The sequence below is a fragment of the Pelodiscus sinensis genome, chromosome 2, assembly GCF_049634645.1.
Source record: "Pelodiscus sinensis isolate JC-2024 chromosome 2, ASM4963464v1, whole genome shotgun sequence".
NCBI lineage: Eukaryota > Metazoa > Chordata > Testudines > Trionychidae > Pelodiscus > Pelodiscus sinensis.
This window is the reverse complement of record NC_134712.1, coordinates 110282811-110297670: the sequence shown is the minus strand read 5'-3', so window position 1 is coordinate 110297670 and position 14860 is coordinate 110282811. Positions and strand designations below refer to the sequence as shown.

At 45.4% G+C, this 14860-nt stretch overlaps 1 protein-coding gene across 1 annotated transcript in view; it reads right to left on the bottom strand.

Moving 5' to 3' along the window:
• ELOVL2 (ELOVL fatty acid elongase 2) overlaps window positions 1-11090 on the bottom strand; it is a 77397-nt gene extending 66307 nt beyond the window's left edge. Inside the window, exon 1 of the mRNA XM_075921261.1 lies at window positions 10969-11090. Coding sequence (XP_075777376.1) covers window positions 10969-10971 — 3 coding nt within the window. The 5' untranslated portion in view covers window positions 10972-11090. The remainder of the gene's footprint in view (window positions 1-10968) is intronic.
• Window positions 11091-14860: the final 3770 nt, after the last annotated feature.

Below are 14860 nucleotides of genomic sequence, written 5' to 3'. Positions count from 1 at the left end.
GCAAAACTAGTGAGGAGGACTTTAAACTAGATTCATTGGGGAACAGTGACCAAAACCCTGATGTAAGTGAGGAAGTCAGACACCGGGAAGAATCACAAGGAGGAACGAGCAACAAAGGAGGACCCCTGATTTGGATGGAGAAGATAGGACAATCAACTGGTTATCTAAGGTATTTGTACACTAATGCAAAAGCCTGGGAAACAAACAGGAAGAATTAGAAGCCCTGGCCCAGTTGAAGAACTGTGATTTGATTGGAATAATGAAGACTTGGTGGGATGACTCTCATAACTGGAACACTCTCATGGAAGGGTATAAACTGTTCAAGAAGAACAGGCAGGGGAGAAAAGGAGGAGGAGTTGTATTGTATGTAAGAGAGAAGTATGATTTCTCAGAGCTCCAGTACTTAGAGGAAGAAAAGACTGTTGAGAGTCTATGGGTTAAATTTAGAGGTGGAAGCACTAGGGGTGATGTTGTGGTTGGGATCTGCTATAAACCACCAGATCAGGTGGATGAGGTAGATGAGGCTTTCTTTGGACAACTGAGAAAAGCTTCCAGATTGCCGGTCCTGGTTCTTATGGGTGACTTTAATCACCATGACATCTGGTGGGAGACCAATATGGCAGTACACAGACAATCCGGGAAGTTTCTGGAGAATGTTGGGGATAACTTCTTGGTACAAGTTCAGAAGGAACTGAACAGGGGCCATGCGCAGCTTGACCTTCTGCTCACAAACAGGGAGGAACTAGTAGGGGAAGTAGAGGTGGGTGACAACCTGGGAAGTAGTGATCATGAGATGGTAGATTTCAGGATCCTGACCAAAGGAAAAAAGGAAAGTAGCAAAATACACACCCTGAATTTCAGAAGAGCAGACGTTGACTCCCTCAGAGAACTGATGGGCAGGATTCCCTGGGATGCTTACATGAAGGGGAAAGGAGTCCAGGAGAGCTGGCAGTATTTTAAATAAGACTTATTGAAGGCATAGGAAGAAACCATCGCAATGAGCAGCAAGAAAAGCAAATATGTTAGGCGACCAGATTGGCTTACCGGGGACATAGTTGGTGAGCTTAAACAAAAAAAAGGAAGCTTACAAGAAGTGGAAACTTGGACAGATAACTAGGGAGGAGTGTAAATATATTGCTTGAGAATGCAGGGGAGTTACCAGGAAGGTGAAAGCGCAACTGGAATTGCAGCTAGCAACGGATGTGAAGGATAACAAGAAAGGTTTTTACAGGCATGTCAGCAATAAGAGGGTGATCAGAGAGGGTGTGGGCCCCTTATTGGATGAGGGAGGTAACCTAGTGGCAGATGATGTGGGAAAAGCTGAAGTATTCAATGCTTTCTTTGCCTCTGTCTTCATGGACAAGGTCAGCTCCCAGACAAATGCCCGAAGCAATGCAGCATGGGAAGGAGCTGGACAGCCCTTGGTGGTGAAAGAACAAGTCAGGACCTATTTAGAAAAGCTAGACATACACAAATCTATGGGCCTGGATTTAATGCATCTGAGGGTACTGAGGGAGTTGGCAAATGTCATTGCAGAGCCTTTGGCCATTATCTTTGATAAGATAACGAGCCTTGTGGATAAGGGAGAAGTGGTGGATGTCATATACCTAGACTTTAGTAAGGCATTTGATACGGTCTCGCATGATATTCTTATTGATAAACTAGGCAAATATAACTTAGATAGGGCCACGATAAGGTGGGTGCATAATTGGCTGGATAACCGTAGTCAGAGAGTTGTTGTTAACGGTTCTAAATCCTGCTGGAAAGGGATAACAAGTGGAGTTCCTCAAGGGTCTGTTTTGGGACCCGTACTGTTCAATATCTTCATCAATGATGTAGATATTGGGATAGAGAGTACACTTATTAAGTTTGCAGATGATACCAAACTGGGTGGGGTTGCGACTTCTTTGGAGGATAGAGACATAATTCAAAATGACCTTACCAAGTTAGAGAAATGGTCAGAGGTAAACAGGATGAGGTTTAATAAAGAGAAATGCAAAGTGCTCCACTTAGGAAGGAACAATCAGTTCCATACATACAAGATGGGAAGCGACTGTCTAGGAAGGAGCATGGCGGAAAGAGATCTAGGGGTCATAGTGGACCACAAGTTGAATATGAGTCAACAGTGTGATGTTGTTGCAAAAAAAGCAAATATGATTCTAGGTTGTATCAACAGGTGTGTTGTAAGCAAAACTCGTGAAGTCATTCTGCCGCTCTACTCTGCGCTCGTTAGGCCTCAGCTGGAGTACTGTGTCCAGTTCTGGGCGCCACATTTCAAGAAAGATGTGGAGAAATTGGAAAGGGTACAGAGAAGAGCGACAAGAATGATTAAAGGTTTAGAGAACATGACCTATGAAGCCAGGCTTCATGAACTGGGCTTGTTTAGTTTGGAAAAAAGAAGATTAAGGGGGGACATGATAGCGGTTTTCAAATATCTAAAAGGGTGTCACAAGGAGGAAGGAGAAAATTTGTTCCTCTTGGTTTCTGAGGACAGGACAAGGAGTAATGGTCTTAAAGTGCAGCAGGGGAGGTTTAGATTGGACATTAGGAAAAAATTCCTAACTGTCAGGGTGGTCAAATATTGGAATAAATTGCCAAGGGAGGTGGTGGAATCTCTCTCTCTGGAGATATTTAAGAACAGGTTGGATAGACATCTGTCAGGGATGGTGTAGACGGAGTTTGGTCCTGCCTTGAAGGCGGGGGGCTGGACTCGATGACCTCTTGAGGTCCCTTCCAGTCCTATTATTCTATGATTCTATGATTCTATGATCTTTGAAAACTCATTGAGATCAGGAGAGATCCCAGATGATTGGAAAAAGACAAATGTAGTGCCCATACTTTAAAAAGGGAAGAAGGACAATCCAGGGAACTACAGAGCAATCAGCTTTACCTTTGTCCCCAGAAAAATCATGGAGGGGATCCTCAAGGAATCCATTTTGAAGCACTTGGAAGAGGGCAAAATGATCAGGAATAGTCAACATGGATTCACAAAGGGCAAGTCATGCCTGACCAATCTGATTAGTTTCTATGATGAGGTAACTGGCTCTGCAGATATGGGAAAGTCAGTGGATGTGATATACCTTGACTTTAGCAAAGCTGTTGATACCATCTCCCAAAATATTCTTGCCAGCAAGTAAAGGGAATATGGATTGGATAAATGGATTGTAAGATGGATAGAAAGCTGGCTAGACTGTCGGGCCCAACGGGTAGTGATCAACGGCTCGATGTCAGGTTGGCGGTCGGTTTCTAGCGGAGTGTCCCAAGGATCTGTTCTTGGACTGGTTTTGTTCAACAGCTTTATTAATGATCTGAATGAGGGGATGGATTGCACCCTCAGCAAGCTCGCAGATGGCACTAAGCTAGGGGGTGACGTAGACACGCTGGAAGGCAGGGATAGGGTCCAGAGTGACCTGGACAGATTAGAGGATTGGGGCAAAAGAAATCTGACGAGGTTCAACAGAGTCTTGCACTTGGGACGGAAGAATCTCAAGCATTGTTACAAGCTGGGGACCGACTGGCTAAGTAGCAGTTCTGCAGAAAAGGACCTGGGGATTACAGTGGATGAAAAGCTGGATATGAGTCAAAAGTGTGCCCTTGCAGCCAAGAAGGCTAATGGCATATTAGGGTGCATTAGGAGGAGCATTGCCAGCAGACTCAGAGATGTGATTATTCCCCTTTATTTGGCTCTGGTGAGGCCACATCTGGAGTATTGTGTCCAGTTGTGGGCCCCCCTCTATAGAAAGTGGACGTATTGGAGAGGATCCAGCGGAGGCTGACCAAAATGATTAGGGGGCTGGAGTGTATGACCCATGAGTAGAGACTGAGGGATTTGGGTTTGTTTAATCTGCAGAAGAGAAGAGTGAGGGGGGATTTGACAGCAGCCTTCAACTTCCTGATGGGAGGTTCCAAAGAGGCTGGAGAAAGGCTATTCTCAGTAGTGGCGGTTGGCAGATCAAGGAGCAGTGGTCTCAAGTTACAGTGGGAGAAGTGTAGGTTGGATATTAGGAAAAAATATTTCACTAGGTTGGTGGTGAAGTACTGGAATGGGTTACCTAGGGAGGTGGTGGAATCTCCATCCCTAGAGGTTTTTAAGTCTCGGCTTGACAAAGCCCTGGCTGGGTTGATTTAGTTGGGATTGGTCCTGCCTTGGGCAGTGGGCTGGACTTCCTGAGGTCTCTTCCAGCCCTATGATTCTATGATTCAGATCTTCAATTGATGTAACTTGGCAAATATCCCCTGAAGTCAGTAGGGCCAAACTAAGTTATACTAGCTGAAAATCTGGACCAGCACATCTATTATTTCATTCCAAGAGTTCAGTGTAGGCAAAATATAGCAAAAGCTCACAGACTTTAAGTTCAGAAAGGAACATCATAATCCTCTAGTCTGATGTCCTAGATTTAGATTTGCTTCTTCAACAAAATAAAAGGAAAAAAATAAGTATTTATCCACATGGAGCAGAGTTTGGCCCACAAATCACATCAGCCCAACAGGGAGATCAATGACACTGGACTCAAGTGAAAGCAGATGTGTGCTCCATGGCGCCAAGTTTCTTGCTAAGTAGGACACCTGATAACATTGCTGTGCTTACACCAATGAAAAAGACAGAACAGGGCTGTGTCTAGACTGGCCAGTTTTTTCGGAAAATCAGCCACTTTTCCGGAAAAACTTGCCAGCTGTCTACACTGACCACTTGAATTTCCGCGAAAGCACTGATGATCTCATGTAAGATTGTCAGTGTTCATGCAGAAATACTATGCTGCTCCCGTTCGGGCAAAAGTCCTTTTGCGCAAAAGGGCCACTCTTGTGCAAAACTTTTGCGCAAAAGGGCCAGTGTAGACAGCTCAGCAAAAATGGCGATAGGGGCTTTTTTGTGGAAAAACGCATCTAGATTGGCACGGACGCTTTTCTGCAAAAAGTGCTTTTGCGGAAAAGCGTATGTGTCAATCTAGATGCTCTGTTCCAAAAATGCTTTTAATGGGAAACTTTTCCATTAAAAGCATTTCTGGAAAATCATGACAGTCTAGACACAGCCCAATTATTTAAGTGCTCACTACTCTTGGGGCAGCTATCCATATTCTTCACTGATTTTTTTTTTTTAGCTCGCTCTGGTCACATATTTAACTTTGAATCATTGTCACTTGGGTCACCATGTTTGCCTTAAGGCAGCTGTCCACGATTCCGTCATTGTCACCATATCCTTGCCCTGACTCATCTGAAGGCTGTAAGCCAGCATTGCCTCTCAGATGTGGATCAACAGTTCTAGTTATATTTTAACCAACTAGTTCTTTTCCCATTTAAGTCAATGGTAAATGGCACTTCAAGACATTTATTTGGTAAAAGTCCCATTGAAGTTGCTAGGTCAGATTTATCCCTCGTGTAATTTAATTTACTTCAGAAATAAATTTGGTCCAAGGGGAATTTTTACTCAGGCAAGACTTCTGCCCTGAGTGTACTCTCGTTAAAGCCATATTTTTTCCTCACTCTTGCTGAGAAAGCAAACCACACTACATTATTTTTATTCGATTTGCATGCACCTAAATAAATTTTGGTAAAAACCCAGGGATGCATTTTTATTCTTGTTTTTTTCATTAGGCTGAGTTCTTTTGCAATGCAAGTAGGTCCACGATGCATGGAACACTTCCTTCCAGATCAATACAGATGCAGAAGAATACATAATATTTGCTAACAGCAACATAACAATGCACCATATGCCTCAGAGCTCTTCGGTATATTAAAGCCAAACATCCAAGAACTATTCAATTTGATTCAGAGTTTAAGTAGCTGCTATGTGACCCAGTGGCATAGGCAGATGGGGACACTTAGGTGGGGGGGGGGATTCAGGGAGGACGGGCAATGATAGGAGGGTAGGGATAGGAACCATTGGGGTCTCCTCTCCCCCTGTTCAGTGCCCTGGGGATAATAGATGCTCTGTCAAAAAGGGGAGGCTGCACTTGCACTGCCCCCCTGCCTGGTATTCCTGCCAGAGAATGTGTTTAGGGGCTTTCCCCACTCTGTCCAGTGCTCCAGCAGAGGAGCAAAGTCAGGGGCTTGCCTCGCTCCATCCAGTTGGCACTCCTGCAGTGGAGTGGGGGTCAGGGCACAGGCCTTGTTCAGTCCCAACACTCCAGCTGAGTAGAGAGGGGTGGGTCAGGGCATGAGGGCTTGTCCTGATCTGCCTGTTCTGGCACTCCAGCTGGGCAATGGAATTTGGGGGTTTTGCAAGCCCCAATCCCACTTCTCAACAAGACGCTGGGTGGGCAGAGCAGGGCAAGTCCCATAGCCCAACTCCAGACTCTGGCCAGAGCACTGGGTGGGCAGATCAGGGCAAACTCTTGAGCCTTGACCCTCTCACCCAAAAAGGAGCTCTAGAGCAGGGCAAGCTCCAACCCAGCTGGGTGTCTGGAGTGCCGGACAGGCTGAGCAAGCAAGTGGTAGGGCAGGAACAGAACTGGCAGGAGGGGTGTGGATGGCAAGAGGGGAGGGGGCATGGCCCAATCTGGCCCACTAATAGCTATGCCCCTGGTGTGAACCAGAAAAGAGAGTGTCAGGTTTCAGCCTCTGATATCAAATATATAAGTGGAAATCCAGAGTAACTGCACTGATTTAAATGGAATCACTCTGGCCAGAGTCTGGGGTTGGGCCACCGGACTTGCCTAATGTGACTGACCTGAAATCCGCTCTCACATAAGGGGAAGCACTTTGATAGGTTCCAACAGCTGTGTATAACTTTGATTATCAAGAAAATCTCAGTGGGAGTTCTTGATCTGATTCACCAGTTCTGCACACCTGGCCGTTAATTGTATTGTACACCGTTACTTTCATGTTTTCATGCTGCACAATATGCGTTGGAACACAAAGCTCACTTGTAATCATCATTACTGTAGTCTAAGTAATGCATCACCAAGATTTGGAATTGGCTTAATTTTGTTCTGCACAACTACAGGAACTTATGTTATTAATTCTGATGTCTACATACTCACTGTCTGTGTCTACATTGGCAAGATTTTGCACAAAAGCAGGTGCTTTTGCGCAAAATCTTGCCACCTGTCTACACTGGCCGCGAGTACTTGTGCAAGAATACTGACGTTCTAATGTAGGAAATCAGTGCTTCTTGTGCAAATACTCTTACGCTCCCACTCAGGGATAAGCCCTCTTGTGCAAGAGGCCAGTGTAGACAGGCAATGTTAATTTCTTGCGCAAGAAAGCCTGATGGCTAAAATGGCCATTGGCGCTTTCTTGAGCAAGAGAGAGTCTATGCTGGCATGGATGCTTTTGCACAAAAGCACATCAATTGCGCAAATGCACATGCCAGTGTAGACGCTCTCTTGTGCAAATACTTTAACGCAAAAACTCTTGAGTTAAAAGTATTTGTGCAAAATCATGCCAGTGTAGACGCAGCCTATAAGTATATAGGGCAAATTATTCCTCCTTTTTGAGATATTATCCCCCATATCCCTAAAATGCAAAAGAAATACAATGATCTTGTGTCCATTCTTGATTATAGATTGGCTTTTATTAAAGAAAAGAGCAAGTCTAAAGAATCTCATATTGATAAGGAAAAAGAAACTGTTCTATTTCATATTCATACTTAGGCGCCATTGCAAAATATATCCATACAGCCACATAATCAATTTTTTTGTACAAATGTATGCCTTGTGACCGCAGTGTTTCTCCACTGGAGCTGATTTCAACAGTTACTCCAGCAAACCTGGAGTAATGATATTCAGGCCTACTTTTTGAATGCAGTCATATGCATCTGAGTCTAAAAACGTAGCTGATGTTGAATCTGATGCTACTTCTGGTAAAGCCAATGGCAAAATTCCCATTGACTTCAATGGGAGCATGATCAGGTCTAATACCTTTTAGAAAGCTTTCTTGGAAAAGGGCTACTCATTTACAGCAGGACTGTGGCTTTTAAGCCATGCTTTATGCTACTGTAAGTGCTTCATTTGGAATTCCTCCTGCAGCCCTGAAGCAGTATGCACCTCAGCATCATCTCTGTCATCCATTCAGTGGGTGCAGCATATCCCTCCTGCCTTCCTAGGTATCATTCAGGCACAATTAGGCCCTTAAGTGGTCAACTTACAAAGAATAACTTGGGCCCCATTTTTAGAACGAGAACACGTGACCTCTTTTGAATTCTTTAACTTCATTTCACTGACTTTCAAAAGTGGTGGCTCTTTCTGGATGTCACATATGGATGAAAGAAAAATCTCCTTCCAACTATTTTTATGTGTGAAAGATGGCTTTTCATCAGGTAACATGCATACTATTAAAGAGGATGAATAGTCTTATTGCTAAACCACATCACAGAGTTCTGTTGTGAACCATGCCAAAAATTTGTGATGGTACCTTTGACAAGTCACTGAACTGTCTGGCTGTGGCTCGATGTTCTCCTCTGTAAAATGGGTAATAATGGGCCAAACTCAGGGAGATGCTGTGAAGCTGAATTCATTACTGTTATTAAAGTGTTTTGGAGCCCCCTGAAGAAAGTACTATATGCATGCAAATTGGTAATATGTAATAAGAATATCCTTGCATTTTCAGAGTAAGTGCCAGAATTGCTTCACTTTGCAGTTTTCACACTCTAGCATCCTAAAAGTGAGTGTTAAAATTATGCTGTTTACATTCATCTTTAAATGAAAAAAAATCCTCTAAAAACAGATGTATGCATGATTAATGCAGAAATGTGTATTAACATACCTTTATGAATAGTCAATAACGTGTACACATGAACTTGAATATTTAGGAAATCAAGCAGATGCAGAATTAAGGGCCTCAGTTTCAAGATGGAATTAGAAATCGGGGTTTTAAGCTTAAGAATTTTGTAAAATAAGATGAATAGTTTTTTATAGTTGTGTTTCTTTAGAGTGAACATTATGAAATCCACATAACAGGCATTGAAGCCATGCAGTATGTTAAGCTTTCTTTATCTGTAAAAATAGTCACTTTTCCCCCGATAAAGGACAGTAGTAGGAAATTGGTTGCAATATTCAAACCACAGAATTGTTAACACTAATACACACTTGACAGGTTCTCAGGCAAAAAGTATGACATGTTTGTCCAAAATACAGACTCTTTTACAGTCCTAAAATTCAGGACCTTTGCTAGATTACTTTTGGGAAGCTGATCTTTTCTTCCTGTCAATCTCGGCCTTATAGATGGCACAGATAGTCTATAAGGAGAGAGTCTTTCTATATGGGCAGGTCTGAGGTTTTTATAGATAAATGCAAATCCACCACCCTGTACTGTCATTGTGGCTAAGGCCTGTTCTATTTTACATTATTAGGTCAATATAAGATGTTTTGTCTCAGCTAGCAGTGTAAGTGTCTTCACTTAATATTGGGTCCAATAATTGCAATTCTATGCTCAGCAATACCACCTCCCCAGGCTGTGTAGCATCATTGATGTAATTAGGTCTACACAATGACGGTGTGGACACTGCATTTCTTATATTGACTGTTACTGGCTTTGAACAGGCCTCCTGCTATACACCATTCTGTCAGTACAATCAATACAAGTACTTCCCATGAGGATGCACGCTGCGGACACAAGCAATTTAATAAGTGCTGTGGTTGTATGCTGACATAAGTTAGGTTAACATAATTTTGTAGAGTAGACGTGGCTTGAGTCTTTCTTTTTGTTTTGTTTCGCCTTCTGAAATCACTCCGAGTCATTCATGAGGCACATTTACTGGCCTTTCATTTTCTGCTCCAGTACACACACAAGCAAGTTTATATTCTAGGTTCAATCCCAAGTGTTAAATATAGAGTAAAGTGCTCTGTGATACTTCATGGGAGAGAGTCACATTATACAAATAACCACAACAATAATGCCAAGATTTTTACAACACTCTTTACCTTTAGATTTCAAATATTTTTTTTTAAAGAAGCCCAATTATTCCCATTTAATGAATGGGGAAACTGAGGCACGGGAAGAGAACTAACTTGCCCAAGTTCACCCACTAATAGAGCTGAATTAGACCCAGTTCTTCTGACTCCCATTCCAATAATGCCCAAGCCACTAATGAATGTAAGGAAACCTAAGTCCTGGAAAGAGGGTGTTGGGGGTGGCTAGAGCGAGCTGCAGCTGATGAAAGTGAGACTGAGTGCTCCAGGAATTTGACTCGCACAATTAATTGATTCCAGTTTAGATCTGAACTTGGCATCCGAGTTCATCTTAGACTCCCTAGTAATTTGGGGCTGATCAGATCCGGGACCTTTATTTTGGAGGGGCTGGGAGGGAGAGAGGATGTTACAAATTTCCTTTCCCTCCCCCTCATGCCCCACCTATGCGGTTGCCGGGCGATAGTGATCCCCCCCAGCCACTCCCCCCTGTCCCGCTGGCAAACCCCTCCCTCCCCCGCCGGCCTTAGGGCTGGGGTGGCAGAGGAGCGCTGCCTCTCCCCGGGGCAATCCGGCCGGGCTAAGCCGGCTTTAGGGTCGCTTTGTGCCAGGGGCGCGGCGAATCCAGGCCACAGGGTTAAACCGCTTCTCCGCAGGGGGGGAGCGTCCATCGCGGGGCTGCTCCCGCACGGCCCCCGGGGGCTCTCCCGGGCCCCGCGCTCGTGCCGGGAGGGAGATGCTGGGCGGGGGCCGCGTCACCCGCCCGGCGCCAGCTCGGGGGGGGGGGGTGTGTGTGTGGGGGGGGGGGAAGCCCCCTCCCCCACCAGCCATTTCCTATTGTTCCCCGCGCTCAGGCCCCTCGCCGGCCGGGGCGTGGGGCGGGGGCTCCGGGCCGGTGGCAGGGGCCGGGGTTGCGGGCACCGGGGGGGTTGGCGGCGCTGCCTGCGCGGGTCCCGCTCCAGCCGGGCGCGCCCCGCTCCCCGCCGCCCTTCCCTGCCCGCACAATGGGAGCGGGCGCAGCGCGGCGGCCGGGAGCTGCTGGGGCTGCCCGGCTCCCTCCTTCCCCGCCGCTTTGGGGCTCCCTCGGCAAGAGCCCAGCGGCGGCCGGGGCCCCCGCACTCACCATGCTGCGGGCTGGCGGGGGTCAGGCGGGCGAGAGAAGCAAAGCGCTGTCCAGGGTATCCAGCTCCCTGCCGCTCGCTCCGCGCGCTCGCTCGCTCGGCTCCCTTTCTTCCCCCTCCCTCCCTCCCTCCAGCTTAAGCAGAGCCCCGGCCTCCACATGCTCCCCCCTCCTCCCCCTCGCAGCCGGGAGCTGGTGACTTCAGAGGGGAGGCGGATCCGGGGAAGGTTCTTTCCCACCCCCTCGCGAGCGCTGGCTGGCAAGGGAGGCAGGTGCACGAGCAGAAGGGGGCTGACTAGTGTGTCTGAGTAGGACAGCTCCTGGCGGCCGCACTGGAGCATCCCCTTAAGCGTGCTCAGCTGTGCAGCTGGTCCAAGCTTGCTAACAGGTGAGCTTGGGCTGGAGCTAACTAGCTCTCCAGCCCAAATTCTCCTGTGCCAATAGAGGGCTAACGCTGACAGTGGCTAGAAAACAACTAGGCTTGGTCTACACTGCGGGGTGTTTGCGCAAGAAGGCTTTTGCGGAAGAGCTGTTGCTTGAAAATTTCTTGTGCAAAAGTGTGGCCACAGCCCAAAGCGTGGACGCTCTTGGGCAAGAAAGCACAGATGGCTATTCACAGAATGGCCATCAGAGCACCTGTGCTTTTTCCGATAGGCTCATTTGCACAAGAAATTCCTGCGGAGCATCCACACATGCCTTTTTGGGCAACAGCTGTCATTATGCCTTGTAAAAGGAGATTTACCTACACCAGAAAAAGCCTTCTGTTCTGCCATTTTGCTGCCAATTTACTTGTGCAAAAGCTCAGTTGAGGTGTGAACGCTCCGCAGATTTTTGCACAACCGTTTTTGCGCAAGAACCTTGCAGTGTAGACAGAGCCTAAGAGTGTAGTTGCAGGGGGCATCTAGGGCTATCTCTACACAGCAGCATTATTTTGGAATAACTAACATTCTGAAACAAAAAAAACCAAAGTCCACATCTACACTACAAGCAGTTATTTCAACATGTTGAAATAATGTTGAGCTGGAGGACTTCTTACTCCAACTCCTCTAACCCGCATTATGCAAGGAGTAAAGGAAGTCGGAGGAAGAGTGCTCTTTCTCAGACTTCCTGTGTAGACAGCATCAAAAACAGAAATAAGCTATTTTGACTTAAGCTATGCAATTGACATAGCTCAAGCTGCACATATTATCTCGGGTGTAGCCCTGCTGTGAAGATGTGCCCTAGGTGGCTGGTGATGACAAACAGACTATGTCTACGCTACAGAGTTTTGTCAGAAAAATAGCCATAGTGAGGTACATCCACACATCAAGCGTGTTCTTTCGACAGTAAATCGAAATTAACAAAACTATCCAAAGCCCAAGATTTGGTGATGATGGGGGACTTCAACTATCCAGACATATGTTGGAAAACTAACACAGCGGGGCACAGGCTATCCAATAAGTTTCTGGACTGCATTGGAGACAACTTTCTGTTTCAGAAGGTTGAAAAAGCTACCAGAGGAGAAGCTGTTCTGGATTTGGTTTTAACAAATAGGGAGGAACTAGTTGAGAACTTGAAAGTGGAAGACAGTATAGGGGACAGTGATCATGAAATAATAGACTTCATGATCTTAAGGAAAGGTAGAAGGGAGACCAGCACAATTGAGGTAATGGATTTCAGGAAGGCAGATTTTGATAAGCTCAGAGAACTTGTAGGTAAGGTCCCATGGGAAGCAAGACTGAAGGGAAAAACAGCTGAGGAGAGTTGGAAGTATTTCAAAGGGACGTTGTTAAGGGCCCAAAAGCAAACAATTCCGCTGTGTAGGAAAGACAGAAAATATGGCAAAAGACCAGGTTGGCTTAACAAGGAGATCTTGCATGATCTCAAAATAAAAAAGGAGTCATATAAAAAATGGAAACTAGGACAACTAACAAAGGATGAATATAGGCAAGCAACACGGGAATGCAGGGGCAAGATTAGAAAGGCAAAGGCACAAAATGAGATCAAACTAGCTACAGGCATAAAGGGAAACAAGAAGACCTTTTATAAATACACTAAAAGCAAGAGGAAGACCAAGGACAGGGTAGGCCCACTGCTTAGTGAGGAGGGAGAAGCAGTAACAGGAAACTTGGAAATGGCAGAGATGCTCAATGACTTCTTTGTTTCGGTCTTCACCAAGAAGTCTGGAGGTGTGCCTAACGTAGTGAATACAAGCAGAGAGAGGGTAAGTTTAGAAGATAGGATACACAAAGAACAAGTTAAAAATCACTTAGGAAAGTTAGATGTCAGCAAGTCACCAGGTCCTGATGAAATGCATCCCAGGATACTCAAGGAGCTGATAGAGGAGGTATCTGAGCCTTTAGCTATGATTTTTGAAAAATCATGGCAGTCGGGAGATTCCAGAAGACTGGAAAAGGGCAGATATTGTGCCCATCTATAAAAAGGGGAATAAGAACAACCCAGGAAACTACAGACCGGTCAGTTTAACGTCTGTCCCAGGGAAGATAATGGAGCAGGTAATTAAGGAAATCATATGCAAACACTTGGAAGGTAATCAAGTGATAGGGAATAGCCAGCATGGGTTTGTGAAGAACAAGTCATGCCAAACTAATCTGATAGCTTTCTTTGATAGGATAACGAGCCTTGTGGATAAGGGAGAAGCGGTGGATGTCATATACCTAGACTTTAATAAGGCATTTGATACGGTCTCGCATGATATTCTTATTGATAAACTAGGCAAATATAACTTAGATAGGGCCAAGATAAGGTGGGTGCATAATTGGCTGGATAACCGTAGTCAGAGAGTTGTTGTTAACGGTTCTAAATCCTGCTGGAAAGGGATAACAAGTGGAGTTCCTCAAGGGTCTGTTTTGGGACCTGTACTGTTCAATATCTTCATCAATGATGTAGATATTGGGATAGAGAGTACGCTTATTAAGTTTGCAGATGATACCAAACTGGGTGGGGTTGCAACTTCTTTGGAGGATAGGGACATAATTCAAAATGACCTTACCAAGTTAGAGAAATGGTCAGAGGTAAACAGGATGAGGTTTAATAAAGAGAAATACAAAGTGCTCCACTTAGGAAGGAACAATCAGTTCCATACATACAAGATGGGAAGCGACTGTCTAGGAAGGAGCATGGCGGAAAGAGATCTAGGGGTCATAGTGGACCACAAGTTGAATATGAGTCAACAGTGTGATGCTGTTGCAAAAAAAGCAAATATGATTCTAGGTTGTATCAACAGGTGTGTTGTAAGCAAAACTCGTGAAGTCATTCTGCCGCTCTACTCTGCACTAGTTAGGCCTCAGCTGGAGTACTGTGTCCAGTTCTGGGTGCCACATTTCAAGAAAGATGTGGAGAAATTGGAAAGCGTACAGAGAAGAGCGACAAGAATGATTAAAGGTTTAGAGAACATGACCTATGAAGCCAGGCTTCATGAACTGGGCTTGTTTAGTTTGGAAAAAAGAAGGTTAAGGGGGGACATGATAGCGGTTTTCAAATATCTAAAAGGGTGTCACAAGGAGGAAGGAGAAAATTTGTTCCTCTTGGTTTCTGAGGACAGGACAAGGAGTAATGGGCTTAAAGTGCAGCAGGGGAGGTTTAGATTGGACATTAGGAAAAAATTCCTAACTGTCAGGGTGGTCAAATATTGGAATAAATTGCCAAGGGAGGTGGTGGAATCTCCCTCTCTGGAGATATTTAAGAACAGGTTGGATAGACATCTGTCGGAGATGGTGTAGATGGAGCTTGGTCCTGCCTTGAGGGCAGGGGGCTGGACTCGATGACCTCTTGAGGTCCCTTCCAGTTCTATGATTCTATGATTCTATGTAAGAACAGAGGGGATTTTGCATAATTGGTATTCCTCTTTCTACGAGGAAGAGCTCTTTCACAGAAAGGCATGTGTGGGTGGGAA